This window comes from Hypanus sabinus, chromosome 12 (assembly GCF_030144855.1).
Source record: "Hypanus sabinus isolate sHypSab1 chromosome 12, sHypSab1.hap1, whole genome shotgun sequence".
Classification (NCBI taxonomy): Eukaryota; Metazoa; Chordata; class Chondrichthyes; order Myliobatiformes; family Dasyatidae; genus Hypanus; species Hypanus sabinus.
The window spans coordinates 99004454-99029997 of NC_082717.1; the positions used below are offsets into that span (position 1 = coordinate 99004454).

General features: G+C 39.7%; 1 protein-coding gene across 4 annotated transcripts in view; it reads right to left on the minus strand.

The window, feature by feature from the left end:
- Positions 1–12272: 12272 nt before the first annotated feature.
- The window catches only part of afdna (afadin, adherens junction formation factor a), a 234439-nt gene continuing 221167 nt past the window's right edge, over positions 12273–25544 (minus strand). For 2 of the 4 annotated variants that reach the window (XM_059986540.1, XM_059986539.1), the window contains 3 exons: positions 23170–23695; positions 19580–19673; positions 12273–13537 (listed from right to left, as the gene is read on the minus strand). In XM_059986540.1, the coding sequence (XP_059842523.1) occupies positions 13384–13537; positions 19580–19673; positions 23170–23695 (774 nt within the window). In that variant the 3' untranslated portion in view covers positions 12273–13383. The remainder of the gene's footprint in view (positions 13538–19579; positions 19674–23169; positions 23696–25544) is intronic. The other 2 variants (XM_059986542.1, XM_059986541.1) reach the window with 2 other exon arrangements.

Here is a 25544-nt window from a genome sequence, read left to right on the forward strand (position 1 = left end):
CCTTGAACTTCCCACCCCTTACCTTAAAGCCATGTCCTCTTGTATTGAGCAGTGGTGCCCTGGGAAAGAGGCACTGGCTGCCCACTCTATTCCTCTTAATATCTTGTATACTTCTATCATGTCTCCTCTCATCCTCCTTCTCTCCAGACAGTAAAGCAATAGCTCCCTTAATCTCTGATAATAATGCATAATCTCTAAACCAGGCAGCATCCTGGTAAATCTCCTCTGTACCCTTTCCAATGCTTCCACATCCTTCCTATAGTGAGGTGACCAGAGCTAGACACAGTACTCCAAGTGTGGCCTAACCAGAGTTTTATAGAACTGCATCATTACCTCGCGACTCTTAAACTCAGTCCCTCGACTTAGGAAAGCTAACACCCCATAACCTTTCTTAACTACCCTATCTACCTGTGAGGCAACTTTCAGGGATCTGTGGACATGGACCCCCAGATCCCTCTGCTCCTCCATACTACCAAATATCCTTCCATAAACTTTGTACTCTGCCTTGGAGTTTGTCCTTTCAAAGTGTACCACCTTACACTTCTCCGGTTTGAACTCCATCTGCCACTTCTCAGCTCACTTCTGCATCCTAGCAATGTCTGTCTGCAATCTTCGACAATCATCTACACTATCCACAACACCACCAGCCTCTGTGTTGTCTGCAAACTTGCCAACCCACCTTTCTACCGCCGCATCCAGATCATTAATAAAAATCACGAAAAGTAGAGGTCCCAGAACCAATCCTTGTGAGACATGACTAGTCACAACCCTCCAATCTAAATGTATTCCCTCTACCATGACACTCTGCTTTCTACAGGCAAGCCAATTCTGAATCCACCTGGTCAAACTTCCTTGGATCCCATGCCTTCTGACTTTCTGAATAAGCCTACCATGTGGAACCTTGTCAAATGCCTTACTAAGGTCCATGTAGATCACATCCACTGCACTACCCTCATCTATATGCCTGGTCACCTCCTCAAAAACTCTATCAGGGTTGTTAGACACGATCTGTCCTTCACAAAGCCATGCTGACAGTCCCTGATCAGAACACAATTCTCTAAATGCCCATAGATCCTATCTCTAAGAATCTTTTCCAACAGCTTTCCCACCACAGACGTAAGGCTCGCTGGTCTATAATTACCTGGACTATCCCTACTACCTTTTTTGAACAAGGGGACAATATTTGCCTTCCTCCAATCCTCCAGTACCATTCCCATGGACAACGAGGACGTAAAGATCTTAGCCAGAGGCTCAGCAATTTCTGCCCTTGCCTCGTGGAGCAGCCTGGGGAATATTCCATCAGGCCCCGGGAACTTATCCGTCCTAATGTATTTTAGCAACTCCAACACTTCCTCTCTATTAATACCAACCTGCTCCAGAACATCAACCTCACTCATATTGACCTCACTGTCATCAAGTTCCCTCTCATTGGTGAAAATACCAAAGAGAAGTATTCATTGTGGGCCTCGCTCACCGCCACAGCCTCCAGCCACATCTTCCCACTTTTATCTCTAATCAGTCTTACCTTCACTCCTGTCATCCTTTTGTTCTTCACATAATTGAAAAATGCCTTGGGGTTTTCCTTTACCCTACTCGCCAAGGCCTTCTTGACCCCTTCTTGCTCTCCTGAGCCCCTGCTTAAGCTCCTTTCTTGCTACCCTATATTCCTCAATAGGCCCATCTGATCCTTGCTTCCTAAACCTCATGTATGCTGCCTTCTTCCACCTGACTAGATTTTCCACCTCACTTGTCACACATGGTTCCTTCACCCTACCATTCTTTATCATCCTCACCGGGACAAATTTATCTCTAACATCCTGCAAGAGATCCCTAAACATCGACCACATGTCCATAGTATATTTCCCTGCAAAAACATCATCCCAATTCACACCTGCAAGTTCTAGCCTTATAGCCTCATAATTTGCCCTTCCCCAATTAAAAATTTTCCTGTCCTCTCTGATTCTATATTTTTGTATGATAATACTCAAGTCCAGGGAGCGGTAGTCACAGATGTTCACCCACTGACAGATCTGTGACCTGACCCGGTTTGTTACCTAACACTAGATCTAGTATAGCATTTCCCTTAGTCGGCCTGTCAACATACTGTGACAGGTATCATTCCTGGACACACTTAACAAACTCTGCCCCATCTAAACCATTGGAAGTAATCAGGTGCCAATCAATATTAGGAAAGTTAAAGTCACCCATGATAACAACCCAGTTATTTTTTGCACCTTTCCAAAATCTGCCTCCCAATCTGTTCCTCAGAATCTCTTCTGCTACCATGGGGCCTATAGAATACTCCCAATTGAGTAATTGCTCCCTTCATGTACATCCCATAACCAAGTCTTACTAATGCCTACAATATCGAAATTTCATGTGTCGATTCATACTCTAAAGGGATGGGTTACATCTGAAGCTGAGGGGAATCAATATCCCTGTAGGCAGGTTTGCTAGAGTTGTTTGGGAGTATTTAAACTAATTTGGCAGAGGGATGGGAACTGGAGTGATCATACTGAGGATGAGGTAGCTGGTTTACAAACAGCGGTAGTCTGTTGTGAGACTCATAGTAAGGAGAGGCTGATAATAGGGCAAAATTGCAGTCAACAAGATGAGTTGCAATGTAAAGGCGAACAAAGTTGAAAAGGGTGAATACAGGACTGAAGGTGTTATATTTGAATGCTCACAGTATACGGAATAAGATAGATGAACTTGTACCATAGTTAAAGATGGGCATGTACGATGTTGTGGGCATCTCTGAATCATGGCTGAAAGAAGATTATAATTAAGAGTTTGACATCCAAGGATTAATATTGTATTGAAAGGACAGAAGGGGTGGTGTGGCTCTGTTGGTTAAAAAGCGAAATCAAATCATTAGAAAGAGGTGACATAGGATCAGAAGGTGATGAATCATGCTGGGTAGAGGCTAAGGAATTACAAGGGTAAAAAGACCTTGATGGGAGTTAAATATAGGTCCCAAAACAATAATAAGGATGTGGCCTACAAATTTCAACCGGAAATCGAAAATGCATACCAATAGTCATGGGGGAATTCTAATATGTAGGTAGGCTGAATTGAATTGACTTTATTACTTACATCCTTCTTATACATAAGGAGTAAAAAATCTTTATGTTATGACTCCATCTAAATGTGCAATGTGCAATTTATAATAAATAGTATGTACAATAGGATTGTCAATATAACGTAGAAATACAGTTGTGTCAGCATGAGTTAAGCAGTCCGATGGCCTGGTGGAAGAAGCTGTCCCAGAGCCAGTTGGTCCTGGCTTTTATGCTGCAGTACCGTTTCCCAGATGGCAGCAGCTGGAACAGTTTGTACTTGGGGTGACTCAGGTCTCCAATGATCATTTGGGCCCTTTTTACACAACTGTCTTTGTAAATGTCCTGAATAGTGGGATGTTCACATCTACAGGTGGGGAATTCAGGTTGGTGCTGGATCCCAAGAGGGGGAATTTCTAAAATGCCTACAAGATTAGTTTTTAAAGCAGCTCGTGGTTGAGCCCACTGTTATGTACCCTGTAACGAGTTAAAAGAACTCGCAGAAATGGAATAAACCTGGAGTCTGGTTTTGCTATAAACAATGATGGTCTCAAAGCTCTTCGCTTCTTTTTGGATTCCAGACCTAATCAATTCCCCTCTACCACCACTCTCCTCCATCTAGTGGAATTAGTTATAACTCTCAATAATATCTCCTTTGGCTCCTCCCACCTCCTCCAAACCAAGGGTGTAGCCATGGGCATCCACATGGGTCCCAGTTATGCCTGCCTTTTTGTTGGCTTTGTTGAACAGTCCATGTTTCAAGTCTATACGGGTATCCATCCCCCTCTTTTCCTTCACTACATTGACAACTGCATTGGCGCTGCCTCCTGCACACATGCTGAGCACGTTGACTTCATTAACTTTGCCTCCAACTTTCACCCTACCTTCAAATTTACCTGGTCCATTTCTGACACCTCCCTCCCCTTTCTTGATCTTTCTGTCTCCATCTCTGGAGACGGCTTATCTACTGATATCTACTATAAGCCTACAGACTCTCACAGCTACCTGGACTATTCCTCTTCCCACCCTGTCTCTTGCAAAAATGCAATCCCCTTCTCACAATTCCTCTGTCTCCGCCGCATCAACTCTCAGGATGAGGCTTTTCATTCCAGGACGAAGGAGATGTCTTCCTTTTTTAAACAAAGGGGCTTCCCTTCCTCCACCATCAACTCTGCTCTCAAACGCATCTCTCCCATTTCCCGCACATCTGCCCTCACCTCATCGGCCCACCACCCCACTCAGGATAGGGTTCCCCTTTTCCTCACCTACCACCCCACCAGCCTTCAGGTCTAAAGTATAATTCTCTGTAACTTCTGCCACCTCCAATGGGATCCCACTACCAAGCATATCTTTTCCCCCCCCCCTTCTACTTTCCGCAGGGATTGCTCCCTACGTGACTCCTTTGTCCATTCATCCTCCCCATCCCTTCCTACCAATCTCCCTCCTGGCATTTATCCTTGTAAGCGGAACAAGTGCTACACCTGCCCTTACACTTCCTCCCTCACCACCATTCAGGGCCGCAGACAGTCTTTCCAGGTGAGGCGACACTTCACCTGTGAGTTGGCTGGTGTGGTATACTGCGTCCGGTGCTCCCAGTGTGGCCTTTTATATATCGGTGAGACCCGCCGTGGACTGGGAGACCGTTTCACTGAAAACTTATGCTCAGTCCGCCAGAGAAAGCAGGATCACACATTGGCCACACATTTTAATTCCACGTCCCATTCCCATTCTGATATGTCTATCCATGGCCTCCTCTACCGTCAAGATGAAGCCACACTCAGGTTGGAGGAACAACACCTTATATACCGGCTGGGTAGCCTCCAACCTGATGGCATGAACATTGACTTCTCTAACTTCCGTTAATGCCCCTCCTCCCCTTCTTACCCCATCCCTGACACATTGTTTGTTTTTTTTCCCTCTCTCTCTCTGCCTGATGCACCATCAATAACTCTTGGAGATGGGAGGCAAACGATAGGCTTTTATTAGCAGCAGATATGACCACAACATCTTGGAGATTGAGGGAGGAGCTGTGCCTCCAATCGCCTTTATACAGGGGTCTGTGGGAGGATCCACAGGAGCAGTCAGCAGAGGGGCATGACCAGACAGATATACAATTAGTTTACCACGCTGCCCATCACTCTGCCTGTTCTCCATCTCCCTCTGGTGCTCCCCTCCCCCTTTCTTTCTCCCAAGGCCTCCCGTCCCATGATCCTTTCCCTTCTCCAGCTCTGTATCACTTTTGCCAATCACCTTTCCAGCTCTTAGCTTCATCCCACCTCCTCTGGTCTTCTATCATTTCGCATTTCCCCCTCCCCTCATTACTTTCAAATCTCTTAGTATCTTTCCTTTCAGTTAGTCCTGATGAAGGGTCTTGGCCCGAAACGTCGACAGTGCTTCTACTTATAGATGCTGCCTGGCCTGCTGTGTTCCACCAGCATTTTGTGTGTGTTGTTTGAATTTCCAGCATCTGCAGATTTCCTCATTTTTGCTAGTTTATTAGTATCTACCAATAATAGTAAACTTAAAACCAGATAAACCAAGAATTAACAGCGTTGGGCATATATAGGTGTGAATATATGTTTCCCAAACTCATTCAAGCTTAGGTGGTAAATGATACAGTCTTATGTGAGAAAGTTCAGTTCAATGCACGAGGTTGCTGTTGTTGGTAAGAGAAAGATATCTGTAATCCAAAGGCGTATGTCGTGAGAAGGCAATTACATCAATATTCCACAGATTCCACGACAGCAATGCAAAATAACAATAGCAGTAGGTTTTATCTCCGAAGTTGTTCCACTCCACACATGAAGTATCACTGACAGTGATCTTCAACGAATATCCTTTCAACACAAGTGATACCACACCCAAACTCAGCTATGGGACATCTCAAAGTGGTGGCCACAGGATACTCAAACAAAATCCACATATGGATTATCACCAACAGTAGCTTATCACAAAAAGGGGACCATCTTCAAGGGAACCAGGCAAGGGTCGACACACTGGTAGATTCCACAAGGTTACCCCAATCACACAATGTGATAGCCACTTATCCAGTTCCACAACATACAAAATAACTTCAATAGTGATTTGCCACAGAGGTGCTTTCTTCAGTGAATTACCACATCCAGACAAAAGGGTAACGCACATGTGGTACTCACAGAGGTTTTCCCATCACCAGAGAACCCACTCCTGTGGATTGACTAAGTGACAATCACACTTCCGTAGCTGAATGGAAACTAACTCACCCTTACGGGGTACTTAGAGAGAGAGAGAGTCCAGTGATTGCTTTGTTCCAACTAGGAACTAGGTTTCTTCTGTTCCAAATCTTCTTCTCCTCTCTTCTCTTCCTGCAAACTTGTTTTAGTTACAGAAAACTTGGTGAGTGTCATTTATCAATACTCTGGATTGATCTTAACTCATCCCTTTTGGGCTACTGAACGTTTAAACCAGTGACCGACTCACAGGTGTCTTCCATTGACCGAATCCATCTTGACTCTGAGCCTGTGTCTGTCTATGTCTTGAAGAAGAATTATCTGACCTTGCTTATTCAAAACAAACTTCCACTTGAATAAACATACGCTGCTCACCATGGCAACCCAGCAATTCTGCAGTCAGCAGAAATCCAAAAAACAAAAGTCAGTTTCAATTCTTTCGGCATTTTAAAGTGACAGACTACAGGGAAAAAAATGAACTCTAGGGGTACATAACACCACTATAGGATCAGCTATAATGGATTGGGTATTGTGCAATGAACCGGAATTAATTAAAGACCTTTTTTTGTAAAAGTACCCTTAGGAGCAAGTGATCATAATATGATCAAATTCATACTGAAAGTTGGAGCTAAAGTCCGATGTATCAGTGTTACAGTGGAACCACAGAGGCATGGGACAGGTGTTGACTAAAATTGATTCAAAAAGGACAGCAATGGCTGGAGTTTCTGGAAGCTATTCAGAAGATACTAGCAGTATGGAGGAAGTTGCAAAGTGTCAGGTGTCAGAAGTGTGTGAAATTGCCATTACTAGGGAGAAGGTTCTTGGGGAGCTGAAAGGCCTGCAGGTAGATAAGCCACCTGGACCAGATGGTAGATAAGTAACCTGGACCTGAGTTATGGGAAGAGGTGGCTGAAGAGATTGTGGAGGCATTAGTAATGATCTTTCACTAGATTCTGAAAATTTTCCAGAAGACTGGAAAATTGCAAATGTCACTCCACTCTTCAAGAAGGGAGAGAGGCAGAAGGAAGGAAAATATAGGCCAGTTAGTCAGACCTCAGTGTTTGGGAAGATGTTGGAGTCAATTGTTAAGGATGTGGTTTCGGAGTACTTAGAGACACACATAGGACGTACTCAGCATGGATTCCTCAAGAGAATATTTGTAAATTTTATTTTTTCTTTCTATGTTATCACGTATTGCTGCTGCTAAGTTAACAAATTTCATAACACACACCAATGATAATAAGCCTGATTCTGAAATTCTGTGTTCTTGGATTTTCAGGCCTTTGACAAGGTGCCAGAAATAAGCTGCCAGATAAGCTACAAGCCCATGGTATTAAAGAAAAGATTCTAGCATGGATAAACTAGCGGCTGATTGGTAGGAGGCAAAGTGGAAATAAAGGGAGCCTGTTCAGGTTGGCTGCCAGTGACTAGTGGTGTTCCACAGGAGTCTATGTTGGGATCACTTCTTATTACATTACTATATATGCCAATATTTAGTTGATGGGTTTGTTACAAAGTTTGCAGACGCTATGAAGATAAGTCCAAAGGCAGGTAGTTTTGAGGAAGTAGAGAGGCTACGAAAGGACCTGGACCAGGGTTTCTCAACTGGGATTCCACGAGAGGTCACTAGGGGTTCCATGAGAGATTGTGATATAAAGAAATACCTTTTTTTCAAAAAAATCTCTGTGCGATGCTAGTGCTTGCAGTAGTGGGCAGTGATTGAGCAGCTCTGTTAGCAATCTCATTAGAGATCTCTCAGCCCTGTATGGCAGTGTGCAGTAGGATTGTGTTTATTCTCAGTTTTTGACGTGAGATAGAGAGTAACATTGATAACTGGTGAGTGCTGTATTGCACAGAGGGAAGGGAAGTTGATGAGCATGAAGAGTGTTTTCCAAGCATTGAATGGACTTGCCCAACTGGGGCTGTGAAATTAGCTTCTCCTTCCTGATGACCTGCCCCTGGACAAGTTCTGGATTTCTGTGAAAGAAGAGAATCCTGCCATTTATAGGAAAGTAATCAGCATTTTGCTGCAGTTTTCAACTTCTTACATGTAAGCAAGCTTTTTCTTGCTTAACAAGCATCAAGAGCAAGGAGAGAAATTGTCCTATTTCAGTTGAAGGTGAAATCCAGGTGAGCTTCTCTCACGTTCAACCCAGAATTGAGAAATTCATGTTTTCTTTATGAGTTTTTAAAATTTATGGAAGGGGAAAGAAAAATTAATTTCAAGAAAGGTAAGCTAAGCTTACCTGTTTTTTTCAAGAAATGTTAGCTAAAAATTCATTCATTTTCTACTCAAAAGAGCATTGACAATTATTTTTGGATTATTGTATCTACAACTTACTGATCACGTTAACATACCATGATAATAAGTTTTATGCAGTGGTTCCCCAAGACCTGAAAATGATTTCACAGTTTCCTCCAGGGCAAAAAGGTTGAGAAATGCTGACAAACAGCTTACAGCGTTGGGAAATGTACGGCCATACACTTTGGTAGAAGAAATAAAAGGGCAGGCTATTTTCTAAACAGAGAGAAAATCCAAAAAAGAGACACACAAAGGGTCTTCGGAGTCCTTGTGCAGTATTCTCTAAAGGTTACTTTGCTGGTTGATTCTGTGGTGAGGAAGGCAAATACGATGTTAGCATTCATTTCAAGAGGATCAGCAAGGATGTAATGTTGAGGCTTTTTAAAGCACTGCTGAAGCCTCATTTTGAGCATTGTGAACAGTTTTCAGTCCCTTATCTTAGAAAGAATGTGCTAACACTGGAAATTCAAAGGGGGCTCACAAAAATGATTCCAGGATTGAACGGCTTGTAATATGAAGAGCGTTTGATGGCTTTGGGTGTAAATTCACTGGATTTCATAAGAATGAGGGGTGACCTAATTGAAGCCTATTAAATGTTGTGAGGCCTTGATAGAGTTGACATGGAAAGTATGTTTCTGATGGTGGGAGAGTCTAGGACTCAAGGACACGGTCTCAGAACAGAGGAGCATCTTTTTAGAATGGAGATGAGAAGGAAAATCTTTAACCTGAGTGGTGAATCTGTAAAATTAGTTGTCACAGGAGGCTGTGGAGGTCAAGTCTTTCAGGCAGAGGTTGATAGACTCACTTGCTTGGTTAGGGCATGAAGGAATACAGGGAGAAGGCAGGAGACTGGGACTAAGAGGGAAAGTGGATCAGCCATGATGAAATGGCAGAGCAGACTTGATGGGTCAAATGGCCTAATCCTGTTCCTATATCTTATAATGTTACATAGAAAACCTGCAGCGCAATACAGGCCATTCGGCCCACAATGCTGTGCTGAACATGTACTTACTTTAGAAATTACCTAGGGTTACCCATAGCCCTCTATTTTTCTAAGTTCCATGCACCTATCCAAGAGACTCTTCAAAGACTCTATTGTATCATCAGGTTTCAGACAGAATGACAATGTCTTAATATTTTGACAAGCCTTGAATGCTTATTTGTTCATTCACTGAGAAGAGCAATTTCCTTTTAGTACCTTTGGTATATATTCCCTCTCTTAATTTAACATTTTATTTTTGAAATGAAACATGAAATATAACTAGGTTTTCCCTGCACTGCTGATTATGATTTTCTGTGATTTTGCTGAAATGCTGACTGGATGCTTGAATATGGTTTTATTTGTTGAATGCACAGGGAAGCACTGTATAGTTGCTTTGCTTTCAGAAGGGAGAAACATCTTCCTTGTGAATTGTTTTGTGAATTTCCAAATCATTTTACTGTTTACAAAGCTGTGATGCAGTTTAAGCACATTCCAGACTGTAGTTTTGGGAGTGCCGCTACTTTATCAATGATGAAGAATCCACAAAAATATCAAACATCAAAACACAAAAATGTGATCAAAAGAGTTATGGCACCTTCTTTCAATTCCAACTTATGGCTAATAGACTTATAATGTACTTTCAACACAGGCAGTATGGACAAGTAGATCTGAATCAGAATCATGCATATGTTGTGAAATTTGTTGCTTTTGCAGCAGCAGTACAATGCAATACATAAAGGAAAAAAAAACATGAATTACAGTAAGTATATATTTGTATATAATTGTTAAATGAAATAATTAGTGCAAAAATAGAAATAAAAAGTAGTGAGGTAGTGTTCATGATTTCAATGTCCATTTAGAAATTGGATGCCAGAGGGAAGTGGTTCCTGAATCCGCACATTCATTTATCTTATGACACTACGAACTGCCTCAAGATGAAAGTTTACCAAGTTATTTTCATTATTCAGTTAAATTAGGCTGAGAATGCCTTTCTAAATTAAACTTCATTTGATTAACATGTTTTGAGGCTGGGGAATCATTAAAATTTATGGTCTGTCTTTGTTTTTAACAGTAACTAATGCTGCTGGAGCTGCACTCTGTGGATATCTTCCAATATGGCAAATATCCATAGCAATAGCTTGAAATGCACCCGCAACAATGAAATTTAATGCTGTCTTTAACCACAACATTCACCCACATGGTGAATATCATGTACAGACCGTAACTTTGTCTGTGGCACAATATACTGAAGCATATGGTCTCATCTGCTTTACCTACAATATTCCTTGCATTAAATAGTTGCAACTGAGGGCACGTCTGACCATGCTCAAACTTTAGGTTCTTGTCTTTGTATGCAGGCTTAATGTCTTTTTTCACAACCTCTCCGTGGTTTCCATCCCTCTGCAACTATAGTTTAAATCTGCCGGTGTAGCAATAGCAAACCTTCCTGAAAGGATATTGAGCCCCTCCAGTTCAAGTGTAAATCATCCTGTTTGTAAAGGTCCCATCTTCCCCAGAAGAGTCCAATAGTCTAAAAATCTGAAGCCCTCCCACCTTCACCATATGTTAAACTGTTTATCTTTTCATTTCTAGCTTCGCACAAGCACCTGGCACAAGTAGCAATCCTGATGGCATCACCTTGGAGGGCCAGTCCTTTACAGCACCAAACTACCTGAACTCACTTTACAGGACCTCATCACTCCACTCTTCCTGTCTATGTGATTGATACTGATATAGACCTCAACCCTGGCTGTTTACCATCCTCCTTCAGAATGCTCAGTTTGAGATGCCCTTGACGCTGGCATTTGGGAGGCAACATATCATTTGGGAATCTTGTTCTTGTCCACAGAATCTCCTAACCAATGAATTCCCTATCACTGCTGCTCACCTCTTCTCCCCCATCCCCTTCCCTTCTGAGTCACAGAATTTTGTCCCATCTAAGTCTCTTGCACTAAGATCCTAGTCTATATTGGGGAAGCTGAAGTCAGCCAGGAAAACTGTTCTTTTTTAAACTTTTCCCTAATTGGCAATATATCTGTTCAAAATCTTGGTGGCTACTGGGGTGGAGAAGATAGTCTATATAATCGCATCAGAGTGATTGTGCCATTGTTACTTTTCAGTTTGAATTCTCCCTTTCCCTCTTTTGTTTTGTTGACATTGAGGGAAAGGTTATTGTCCTGACAATATGGTACTAGGCTCTACCTCCTTCCTATCCCTGATTCATCATTTTTTGAGATTCAGCCCACTGTGGTGGTGTCATCAACTAACAGATGGAGTTAGAGCAGAATCTTTTGAGAGTATTTAAGAAAAGTAGGGGGTTGAGGACACAACCTTGTGGGACACCAGTGTTAAGGATAATTGTGGTAAATGTGTTGCTGCCCATCTTTACTGGGATGATCTGTTGGTCAAGAAGTCAAGGATTCAGTTGCAAAGGAAACTGTTCAAGTCCCACATCAAGGAGATAGCAGATGAGTTTGGTTGGAGCTGTAGTCATTAAACATAAGGTGTCTTTACTGTCCAGATGCTCCAAAGTGTAGGACAAGGGAAATGGCATCTAGCAATAGGTGAATTGCAGTGTTCCAATGATTAGCCATTTTTTCTTGCAGTTTGACCAAAGATCTTCAACATAAACTTTGTTTCTCTTTCCACAGGTATTGCTGAATGTTTCTAGCATTTTGATTTTTAATGAAAATTACAAGTGCAAGTATGACAAATGCAGATTCTGAATACATACAAAGTAATTTATTAAAAATAGGTTGCAAGTGAAATACAGTAGAAATATGATACTACAGCAGTTTTGATGCTCAGTAAAAGTTTAACACTCTAGGTGACCACACAAAGAACTCTGTAACCCAACAGAATCCTTGAAATATACCAGTTATCCTCCCAGATCAGCTCTGAATATCAACACTGAAAGAGCAGTAGTTTATTTATAAAATGACAGTAATGTTTCAGTTGTTTCTACTAAGCTGTTGATATTCAGGATGCTAATTTACTTACACATTTGCTCAGTTTACTTATAAGCTCCAAAATTTTCCTTCATGGGGGAGGGGGAGAGTTACTCCCAATTACGTTATCTACTGGTTACACAGTTCAAATGATACAGCACTGTTTCACATATGAAACAGTTCAATAAGTAAAAAAAATATGTACACTCCATCTTCATTAGACAATTTAATTATCGTACATTTTTTATAAAGTGATTCCTTTCCTAAGGCAGTGGAAGTCTACTCTATGTTGTGAAGTGTTCATTTATCCCTAAATACAATTATAGACCACAATATTATACAGAAAACTGCTCAGTAACTAAAATCCAGATCAGAACACTCAGCTAAGAGGAAAATTTAGCTTGAATCAACCTTTTTTTTAAAATTAAAATGCACACAAAGAAAGCTTTTTTTTAAAAAAAAGGTAGAATGAGGTCCACATTTCCCATTGATTAGCCACCTAATGTATAGCTGAAACAATTGAGGCACCAGCTGCTGGGTAAGTTAAAAAAAAATCTTTCAGCATATTTAGAAGCTTCTAAAGTTACATATTAACAATTCTGTATTACATCAATTTCCTTCACTTTAATGCTGTCTCCAAGTGTAGTGTACTTGGTATGCCAAAAAAATCAGAACCCCAAAGTGAACAATACCTTCATTTAATTTCATCAGGGAAAAAAATAACAGTGCTCAATTTATTTAGCTAAATAATATTGGTATGCAACTCAGTGGAAATTTAATTTCCTACATCCTATTTTACAGTTGTAATCATCTATGATTTAAACATATTGTACAAACTAGAAATATTCTGTTTTGAGCTTTCAACTGAGTTAAGGCATCAATTTTATTTTGTGTTCAACTCATTTTCTAGTTCCATCAGTTTTCGTGATGCCTTCACTTTGTTGGAAATATCCTGTCCATGTGAGAAAAGACGTTGGCGTTCTTTAAAAGTTAAGTTTTCTGGGGATCCTTTCACTGCAGGGACTTCTGAGACTTGGCTGAAAATTTCAAAATATAAGCAAAGTTAATATACTGGGATATATGCAGTTATAAACAGTTGCAAGTTTCAGACAATATACAGCATGCATAGTACCATTAGTTACTGTCAAGATCAATTTTTATATCCTACTACTAGATTTGAAGCTGATTAACTTCTACCGACGTTCTTAATTCCTTTATATTTTTATGCAATTCAAAACAGATCTTGGTCTGAAACAGATTTCCAGTACCTTTTGTTCCCTTCTTTGGTCTTCAAACTATCAAAGCAAGGTTAAACTTCTGACAGACTGTTCAACTGACCAATTTGATAAGTTACTACATTAAAGGTACTCCATACGATAGATAGAAAGTTGCAGTACTGTACGAAACTCTTGGGCACATATATAGCTAAGAGTTTTGCACAAGTACTGTATTCATCAATGTGGAGTGGAGTGAGTTTGTAAGTTTGGCAGTAGCAAAGGGTAGAAACATAGAAAACAGAAAACCTACAGCACAATACAGATTACACAATACAACCTTCAGCCCACAATGCTGTGCATTGTGCATGTACTTACTTTAGAAATTACCTGGGGTTACCCATAAGATGTTGAAAATAGTGAGGGTAGAGCACTGTGGGAGGTGCATGAAACAGGTGGCAGAAGAATTCCCGGGGGGGGGGGGGAGGGGAGGAGAGTAGCACAGACACATCCAGCCCTGAGACACCAGGCAAGGTCACTTCATTCCAAATGAATGCAGAAGCAGAAGGCAAGTACAGATTGCCTGCTTTTTGATCTGCTTGTTTTTTCCAATCTTACTCTGTTTTTGTCTGTATGGGGAGAAGGGAAGGAGGCATTTGAGCTTTGATGTGACCGTTCCGTTTTGGTTCGCTGGGGGGGGGGGGGGTATTTGAGGGTTGATAACCATGCTGCCTTTTTCTTTCTTTCTTTCTTGGTTTCATGGCTACCCAGAGAAGAAGAATTTCAGAGTTCTGGTCTTTGATAATAAATGAACCTTCGAACAATTGGTTTTTTGATATTACAGAATGTCTCTCTGGTGCTTCCCACTCCCCCTCCCCTTTTCCATTTTCCCAACCATGACTCCCTCTCTCCCTGCCCCTTTCCCACACTCAGACCACAATAAAGGTCCATATCAGAATCAGGTTCACTATCACTCACTCGTGTAATTGCAGCTGCAATGCAATACATAAAATTACTATGGTACTGTGCAAAAGTCTTGGGCACCCTAGCTATATACTGTATATTTTTCACACCCAAAAAGAACCATACTTTCTAACTTTTTATTCCTGATCTATTACTGTGGGTATCAATTATTTTCTGCTCTGTGATTAATAGTATTTGCATATCAAATCTTACTCTTTCCTTGTTCATGTTCTGACATTCCTGTCATTCTTTTCCAGATTTCTTTAAATACCTAAATTTAGTTCTTCTCTGACAAACACAAAATGCAAAGGTTACTAGAGTGCAACTTTATATAATGTTATATTGTAGCGGTGTGCTACATGCAGCGCTGAAATAATGACACGTAGTCGGTGAGCTGCAGTTGCAAAAGAGGTTTATTCAAACTTCACGGCCTCGCTTTAAAGCCTTCCTGTTCCTGCCCTCCCCAGGCGTATTCACAGTCCCATCCCACGCACGGGCTTTTCCCCTTGCTGAAGCAGTCTTGGCACCCTCTTTGGGACCGGCCTCAATGCTGGCGTGCGCCACTTTGTGAGCCGGTTCGAGTGCGCTGGGAAGTGGGTTGCCACAATATAATATTAATGAATGTTGGTCTCTTAAAATATATTTTAAGAGAAGGGAAAACACTAGTTATAAACATTAGTCAGAAATGTTAGACAAATTTAGATGAATTAGTCAAGTGCATACTAGAAGAAGTGAATTTACAGGAGGAGAACAGGTCTTTCCAACTGTTCGTCCCAAATGCTAACTTGTACAATCATGTTTTACCCAAGTTTCATACACTACCCCCTTTTCCTTGCTTCTTTACTATCTAAATTCTTTGCCATTATCATTGCAGTGGATCGGTTCTGAGTTCAGCATGCAAGTGCCATAAGGGAGCACCTCTAATTTTTCAGAAGTTTGCAAGGATTCAGTTTGTCATCTCAAATTTAAACCTCTACAGGTCGCATCATGGTCTATTGAGAAAATACCAGTGCCCTTGAACAGAAAAGCCTACAAAAAGTAATGAATACAGCCCAGTCCATCATGGATAAAACCTTTCCCACCATTAAGCACATCTACATGGAGCACTGTTCTAGGAAAGCAGCATCCATCCTCAAAGACACTCACAATTCAGAGCATGCTTTCTTCTTGCTGCTGCTGTCAGGAAGGAGCTACAAGAATCTCAGGGCTCACATCACCAGGTTCAAAAATAGTTGTTATCCTTCAACTATCAAGCTCTTGAACTTGATGGGATAAAACTTAACTCACCCCATCACTGAACCATTCCCACAAGCTATGGACTCACTTTCAAGGACTCTTCATCTCATGTTCTGGATATTTTTTCTTTCTTTTTTCCTTATTTATTTATATTATTTCTTTTCCTATTTGCAGTAGTCTTTTGCACATTAGTTGTTTGATAGTCTTGTGTGTCTTTTTATTGATTCTATTGTTTCTTTGTATTTACTGTGAATGCCTGCAAGAAAATGAACCCCAGGGTTGTATATGTATTTCGATTATGAATTTATGTTGAACTAAAAGCTTAATGATTTCTTTCTTGAAAGAACTCAGTGACTGAGCCTCCATAATACCCATGAGTAGAAAATATGCCTAGGTTTCCAACTCTCTGGATGAAGAAATTTGTCCATCTTTCCTGAATAGCTATCTCCTTACTCTGAGGCTGTGATTCCAAATCCAAGGCAACTCAGGAAGAGAAACACAAATGCCACATTTAACCCCTGGCAAGTCCCGCAAGAATATGATATTTCAAAGACATTAACTTAATCATCTAGAGACTAAAGACTAAAGTTCATCATTGTATGATAAGCCCATCACTCCAAGAATCAATCTTGTAAACGCTATTGTACTTCAATCAAATATATTCTTCCATAGGCAGGGAGAACAGATCAGTATATAATATTCAGATGTAATCTCCAGAGCCTTATATAATTGGAACAGCATTTTTTTTACCATTCTACTAAAATCCTCTTGCAACTAAGTAGTTACACCTTTTGTCTTCTATTGTTTTTCACTTCATATGAAATTTCTGTGATTAGAGTAAAAAATGAAACACTAAATAAATTTTCAAGCATTTATTATATTAAAAAATATGCTTTTTACTTCTGACCCTCCAAAAAAATGGGTGACCCATTTTCCAGTCCCTAGTTTATTAAGTATGCTTAAATCTCTGAAACACTGTGCATCTTCCTCTCAGCCTAGCTTTATATCATGTTTTGTCAGTAGTCAACAGATGTTCTTAATATTAAAAGTATATTAGCCATGATGAAAAAAAACCTTTAGAGTTCTATGTGGCACCTTTTACTCCAGTTGAAAATTGATTCCTATATACATTTCAAACTGCAAATACCCAATACTCACCATCTTGCTATTATGGTGATCATTACCTGTGGAGGTATAGAAATGGATCCAGCAGCATAGACCAGTCAGATTATGTCAATCAGTGTGCATCGTTGCATTGTCAAATACAATACTCCAGTTTCCCACAACTAAAAACTGCAGGATAAAGACTGCTTTGCCTGTCGTCCTTAAATAGGGTATTTCTAGCTCTTTAAAGGTTGGTGGAACATTTATGGTCACAATACACAGCTCCATGAGGAAAGACGTTCCTTAGAAAGAATGATATGCTCCATTACATGAATGGAAGTTACCACCCCTTTCTTGTTAGGATGTAAGGAGCTCTGAAGCAACCCATGTTGTTGCTGCAATACCTCAGATTTCACATCATGCACAAATATTCGAGAATTTGGTTGAGAACTGCAAATGAGAGTCTTTTAAAACTTAGCCAAAACTCATAGTAGAGTTTTCTCTCCAAATTAAGATCTGTGTTCACTTTACCATTACCCTATCAAAATACTTCACACAGCATGCTAAACCCTCTGACTTCCTTGCCTCCAAATGGAATGCAGAGTTTGTTTCTGAAATAATGGGTGGGAATTTAAGACAAAGCGATTGTTTCTGCTCACTTTCAGGGTCCAGTTTCTCTTTCTTCCATGTTTAAGCTGGTATAACTTATCTGAAGTGTCAAAAGGACATCATCTACGAGTGCCCCATGGCTACAGCTTTGACTTTGAGATAGTTTAAGGAATCAAAACAGAAGTTGCTCAGGACAAGAACAGGTTCTGCCAGGCATTTGACTGGGTTAGTGGAGGAGAGCAGGTTAGATCTTTGTTCCAGAAAGAAGCAGAGCCCCCCCCCCCCCCCCCCCAGACCGTCCTGATGGGGGTAGTAGTGTATAAGGAGGACCAGACCTCTATGATGAGAATGATACAGTGAGGGCCAAGAAGTTGAAAGTTTTCAAAATGATCCTGGATTGAGATGGGATGGATTTGGACAAGGGAGACAGGATAGAGTAAAATGTCAGGACAGAACAAAATGTTCTGATATTGAACGAGTAAAAGGAAGCAAGAATATACAAAACCACAAATTTGGTTCTGATAAAACTAATTTTACAAGTATCCTACAAAAAACTTTAGGACAGTAATCATTTTTGGACTCTCACATTTCACATAATTGAAAGGCAATCACCATGAGAACTTTTCTATGACAATTAAACTTTGTGTCGTTCTACAGTTTAGCCATTTTCCTTGCACTATTTCAACTAATACTAATGGCGATTTAAACCGGTTGCTACTTGAAGCAACCTTTTTTAAAAAAAAATAAAAGGGATAGACTAAATAGACAAAACAGAAAAAAATCAGGGCAACAGAGTCAAGTTGAATGAATAGATTCCTGCTGCTTCATTCCATAGCTTCAACAGAGAATAATGCACCAACAAAAGCTATTTCCTCTCTAAATTTACTTAAAACTCAAACTTTAGAGGATTTGGGATCTGGGAAGATACGACACTTAAGAGAAATGGATATGCCACATTACATAATGTATTGGCATATTGATTTAACATGCAAGTAAGATTAACACAATACGACCGGTGGGTGGGGGGGGGTGGGAGAGAGGAGGACAGAGACTGGAAGCTGTTGGTTGGAACTTTAGTTTGTTGCTGGCATCGTAAGACTGGGAGTTCCATACTCCTCCTTGCACAAAAGGTTGGGAGGCTGGGTTGATTATCGGCACGCAGCGCACAAAGGATGTGACTGTCACTTTGCATAATTCATATCTGTGGATTTGTTGGCGTATCTTCTACTATCACTTTTGTTGGCCCTTTACCTGGACTCAGGGTGTTGTAACCACTTGAAGATGATATTCCTGTGACTGTCGCCTGGTAATATTTCTAGTGGATTTTGGAACGGCTCCGCGGACAAGATCTTTGACGATTGTTATTTTGTTTACCCAGCTGGGAACCTGTGACTCTTCGTAATCGTTTTCTCTCTCTCTATTATATCCTGGATTACAAATCTCTCCCCTCACCCACTTATTTTATGGACTACTGAACTTTTCTATTTTACCATTTTAAGACTTAAAGAATTGTTCCTAAGCTTGGTAGTTTGGGAGCTGCATAAGTTACTATATTTTGAGTAGGTACTAATAAAGATAGTGGTTTTAACATTAAAATATGACTCAGTGTATAATCTATTGCTGCTGGTACGTAACATTCCAAATACAGCTCATCTGAAAATTAACAGCACTTTGTAGATGAAAACTTGACTGAACAAATTTAAGGTTAATGCATCTATCATTTTCCATTTGCTCTGTATTAAAATTCTTTGTAATGATAAGAACAGTTTTGCAGTCATTTCAACTTTGGTCATGTATTAATATCACAACCACCAATTAGTATGTATTTTCTAAATGTAAAGCATTGTACTAGCTAGATACACAGAAAATATTTAAAATGCCCTGGACTACATCATTCCACCATCACCACGAGAGTTCCAACTTTTCAATCAACATTTTGTCTTTTTACCTTACCCTTTATTTTGTTCAAGCCGCTTCTCTCTTGGGCCTTTGTAAATTTCATTTGTTCCAGTATTACTTGCTGATGAACTTCCATATGAACTAAATCCTATTTAATTTTAAAAAAATCTTAAAAAAAGGTTTACATCATAATCAGATCCAAACTATGCTTGATATCAGCATTCTATTCTTGAACTTGAATGGCAGGAAAATACATGAGAAGCAAATTCTAGCGAAGATTAACTCAAATTTTAAAAGTTGAACAATATTTAACTTAAGGATGAAACAAAGCTTGGTATACAAGCTTACTTTAAGCACTATTGATCAGTCATGTGGTCAAAATTTGAACTGCAGACTTGTTTTCTCAGAACTGTGATCTTAATCATAGGACACATATGAAATGTCTCAGGATAAATAAAAACCTTGCTTTACTCTTCTATCAGATTCCTCCTTCATCACTTTTATCTTTAGCACCTATCACCTCTCAACTCACATCACCCCCACCCATCTTCCCTATCATCTGGTCCTATCATCTGCCAGCTTGTCCCCCCTTGCCCCACCTTCAAGCCCCTTCCTGTGCAGTCCTAATGAAAAGTTTTATGCTAGAACATCATCAACGGTTTTATTTCCCTCCATGGAAGCTGTCTGAGTTCCTCCAGCACTTTGTGTGCTGCCCAAAATTTCCAGCATCTGTAGAATCTCGTGTCTGTGTTTAGGTACCATCTATAATATATACACTTTAGGAAGATTTTAATCCAAGGGATTGCTAGGAAAAATGTTAGCAAGCTTAGTTGATGGAATGTTTTGAGGATCTTAAAGGGAGAGAGATAGGAGGGAATTAACATCTTGGGCCAAAATAAGCAAAAGCACAGTTGTCAATGGTGGAATAAAAAAAACTGAATGCACAAATGATGCAAAATGGAGTATTTTGGAGAAAGATTCTGGAGGATTAGCTGATTACAGAAGATTACAAGGTGGGTGAGGGAAGACTTCAAGTAGGGATTTACACTGAAGATTGTGACTGACCAGGAAGCAGTGACCATAATATTGATAGATGAGCAGGATTTGAGAGTAGTTAGCAGAGTTTCAAACAAGTTCAACTTTATAGAAAATGAATGTTGACCAGAGAATTTTAGTATGGCATATTCTGGCGGCATCAGTAGATAAACTGTGACAAGGGGCAAATGCTCATTTACAGCTCTTTTTGCTGCATGCAGCCCATGTCTGGACAACATTCAGACTGGCTGATAGGTGCCACACAGTGATGGCAGCAGCAGCAACAGCCTCTAGCCTGACTCAGCTACATCATCACAGCTAACCAACTAAATAATCACTGTTTGGAGCAGCTTAGAGGCTGCACAATGTTTGCCAAATGTTTCACCTTCTGAGAATCCAAAGTCTTTCAAGCACCTACGAGGCAGGAACATAATGTAATATTCTTCACTTGCCTGAATATGTAGTACCATCCGATAACACAAACTATTCAACACAATCTACATAGATCAAAGTAACCCACTTGATTTGCTAACCTGCAGCCTACAAAATGTCCTGCAGTGCAGTTATTCAATTAGGCTACCCTGACAACATATTCCAAAACACACAACCTGCATCATAAAATAAGCCAAGGCCATCAAGCTCCCTAGGACACCAATGTGTGCAGGTTTCTTACCAAGCTGCACACCATGCAGTAAATGACAGGACAGCCATATTAGTGCTTTAATTGCAAGCTCAAGCCAGGAACAATCTCCATTTTTCTGCATGAGCGTGGGTAACCATTTCCCCTTTGACTGAATTCTCATCCATCGCCTATAAAATTCACTTTCTCAATGACACACTGCAGCTGCAATATATGCCATCTAAATAGTGTATTATAGCTTCCCTCCAAGGCTATTCTTACGGCTCATGTCCCAAGCCTATGATTGCTACCATCTTATAAAGAGACAGAAGACATTCATTAGCCCTATTGCCTCCTCTGCTTATATCTCAATATGCTGCAGCTTCTCTCACAGATGCCCATCAATTTCTCTGATTTTATTGTAATTAGCAATAACTTCCTATGTCATAAGGAAATATGGAAGTAAAAATATGGGTCATTGTTTAGCAATATGGCACTAGTCACATTAGACTTAAAATAGGGAATAATTTCTTTGCACAGCCAGTTACATATAAACTCTGAAATTCCATAAACTATTTCGAGTAGATTTCAAACTTTTAAATTGTTCTTTTATTACCTTCAAAATGGTTTTAACTAATTTGATATTCTTGCTTGAAGATTACTCAAACTTTGTTAATTCCTCTTAATCCACAATACATCCATTTAATTCATCAGCAATACTGAGGTAACATGTTGCGGATTTTTCAGTGCCATAGCTCATCAGAATAAAATAATTAATTTTCTTTAACCTTTCAGAGATCATGAAAAGTTAAAGGCAATATTAAATTTCATACTGAAAATTTTCCAAAGCAATACAAAGTCTGCAATTGAATAATACATGACCACATCACAGAAAATATATTTTTCCTTTAAAGATGGCAATTTTTGAATATTTTTTCTTAAATTTGAGAGATTTTTTTCATGCTAAATGTAAATTTCAAACTAATTTTTTTTTACTACCATTCAAAAAGAATGCATTAGCTTTCTTCTTAAAGCAGCTATGGTTAACACCAGAATTAGGAATCAAATGTATCAGGCAGATGAGAGCGTTAGGTGACAATGGAAGATTGTGAATGCAAGACTGGCTAACTTTTAGAATAAAAAATATTATAGCCACATTGCATTCCAAGCATTACAAATAAACAATTGTGAAATCTTCATTTACCCAATGAAAACTATTTGCTCGTTCATCCAATTCTTAACTTTGAAACAAAAAAAAACAAAATACTGGGGGGGGGGGGGGGGAGCTCAGGTCAGGCAGCACTTGTGGAAAGAGAAATGTTTCAAATCCAGGATTCGTCATCAAATGTTTCCAGTATTTTCAATTTTTAATCATGATTTCAAATATATATATTTAATTTTCATTATCCATTAATGTTGAATGCTGCTGTAAACTGGTTAACTGGTACACATTTACATAAATTTCTAAAAGCAGGGTAAATTTGAGATTCACAATTAATTATTCATAATGCTATGTTAAGTTACACCAGATCAGTTCCCCTTTGCAAAAGGAATAGTAAAAGGTTTGAAATAATCCCCAAAATGGGTAAAGACCACAAGCATTCCAATTTGCCACATTCTCTTCCTGTATCTGGAGAGGGTTTAGGGAAGCATTCATTCACAGAACAGAACAAAGCCAAAACCAACAGTACTTTGATTGGAACAACTTTAAAAAAAAAAGAAAAATTATGCATTCATTAGGATTATTAGGGAAGTACAATTAAAATATTTGAGAGGATAGGACAGAAGTAGTTGAAGATAAGAAATTAAAGAGTAATATTCAGTGACTAAGGTAAATTGATTGATTCCTGAATCAAGTAAAATTTGTGTTATATTGGAGGAAGAGACGTGTATGTTAGGCAAGAGTTATAATTACATTCTCAATCAGGAAATTGCAAGAAGCAAGAAAATCTAAAAAAGGTACAAGGTTTTTACTTGTACTTGTCTCTACCTTTCAAACCACTCTGTGGCATGGAGCTCTGTTTGGTTGGAGGGGGAGGTGGGACACCAGTTTTTGAAGCAGTACTGTTGGCATTGGCAGATGGCGGTCGGAATGAGTTTGAAAGATAGCAGCCATCTGAAACCGGGCGGGGTTGACGAATAAATGGTGGCTGCCTAGGGGCAGAAGGCAGTTCACCATACGATTTTCTTGTAATGGAGTACTTATCCTGACCTGAAAGATTTGCATCTTCCTCATCCTCATCATTGTATGGGACAAACTTGGCAGTGTAAACTTTGTCAGGGGAGACGATCTGTGTTTTGATGTAAGAAATGTTTCTCTGAGGAGGGGGAGGAGCGTTAGATGAATGGGATGGGGGAGGAATTTCATACTGCTGGCTTTCAGAAGTATAGTCCCGTGGAAGGGGAGGCCTGTACAGACCGGGTTCATCAGGTTGAAGCAACTTCCTCTCAGCTTCTTCTTGTTGTCTACGTCTTTCAGCTTCCAAGCGTGTGTAATACTCTTCTTCCTGTCTTCTCTAATGGAAACCAGAAAGTTGTTAGCTAATTTGCAGATACTGCAATTAGTATATCTACCTTATATTTAAAGTCCAAAACAAAAAGTGAATGTACATTGTAAAATATCAGTATTATAAAAAGCATGCAAGGATTTACTTTAATATGCAAAATATTAAAACCCACCATTTTCTGCTAATTTTAGATAAATATTTAACAATTTCTGTCAGGAAGTCAAATAATTTTCGAACTTTATTTTAGTGTTCTTCTCTCCTGATTTTCATGTCCTTCTCTGAAGTAACAGGTAGTATGCAAAAACTAGTTTCTCCAGATTCAAAACAAACAAGAAAATTTACAAAATGTGCTGGCGACAAGGAATAGAATGATAGAAGACAATGGCACCAATCTTCTGTTGGCTCCAAGATCATCAACCACCTCTCCCTGGAGCTCTCTTTTGTTGTTGTCCCAAGCACTGTCTTCTGATGAGAAGGAAGCTGGATGTCTTTTGTATGTGGCTCAATGCAGCCACATAAATTTATAAATCAACAAGATCATTGGTGAAATATTTTAAAAGTATTAAACTAAAGACAAAAAGTAATATCAAAAAAATACATCTGGAGTAAATACATTCTACCCACTGATGTACTATCAGTTGTTTTTCCCATGGATTTCAATCAAGGTGTGGGGGGTGGGAATGGCAAGGAAGGGGAAGAGTGCATCTTGTGCTGCCTCATTGAAACCAAATGAAGACTTCAGCTCAGCATAAGAACAGTTATAACAGCCATCATCTTGCAGGTGAAAAAGTGACATTGACTGAGTGGACTTGTTTCCAGGGTGGAAGTGGCTGATACAAGGAGGCATAGCGTTGACATCTGGGGGGTGGAGTTTCAAGATGGCGACGTAGACATCTGCCTTTTAGGCGCTCTTCATTTTTTAAGCTATAACCACCCTTTAATCAAATCTTTTCGTACTTAATTACATGGGTTGATATTTATGATTTATTTCTCTTTTTAAAAATAACACTGGATTTAATTTTTTCAAACTTAAAATGTCTGTACCGAAGAAATCGTCTAAAGACCCTATAACTCTCGATGCAATCTCCAATCTTCTTGATACTAAACTTGCAAGTCTGGAAAACAAACTTACTGCGAAAATGTCGGATGTTGAAGAAGTCGTTAAATTATTTGATATCAAGCTTCAATCGCAGGCAGCAGTTATTGAACGCCATGAAGAAACGTTTGCGGCTCTTGACAAGATAATTTGTGAAAAAATACGTACAATCGAAACTTTGGAGGAGAAGGTACGATCGACCGCTAAAATAGTGGAGCAGTACAAGTTTAAAATCACCGATCTTGAAAACCGGTCTCGCAGACAGAATTTGCGTATTATTGGATTTCCCGAAAATCTCGAGTCTGGTGACTTAACTGAATATTTCTCTAATTTATTGTGGGAAATTTTTGGCGAGGACGCTTTGCGGGTTAAACCTACTATTGATCGTGCCCACAGAGTTTCAAGATTTTCGGCTGCGAAAGACAAGCCATGAGCTGTGATTGTCCGTCTCCATTATCCTCGGGAGAAAGAGCTTTTAATTCGATTAGCTCGTCAGAAAGGTATGATTTCTCACAGAAACAACAAGTTTCGTATTGTGGAGGACTATTCATTCGAGGTAATGAGGGCGAGAATTGCTTTTAAACTGGTGATGGCGGAAGTTCATTCGATTGGACTTAAACAAGCTTTAAGATATCCAGCGAATCTCAGAATTACGTTGAGTGACAACAGTCAGCGTTTCTTTAATACTCCGGAAGAAGTGAAGAAATTCGTTGAAGAATATCGCTCTTCTAGTCCAACTTGAACTATGTGTTATATGGAAGA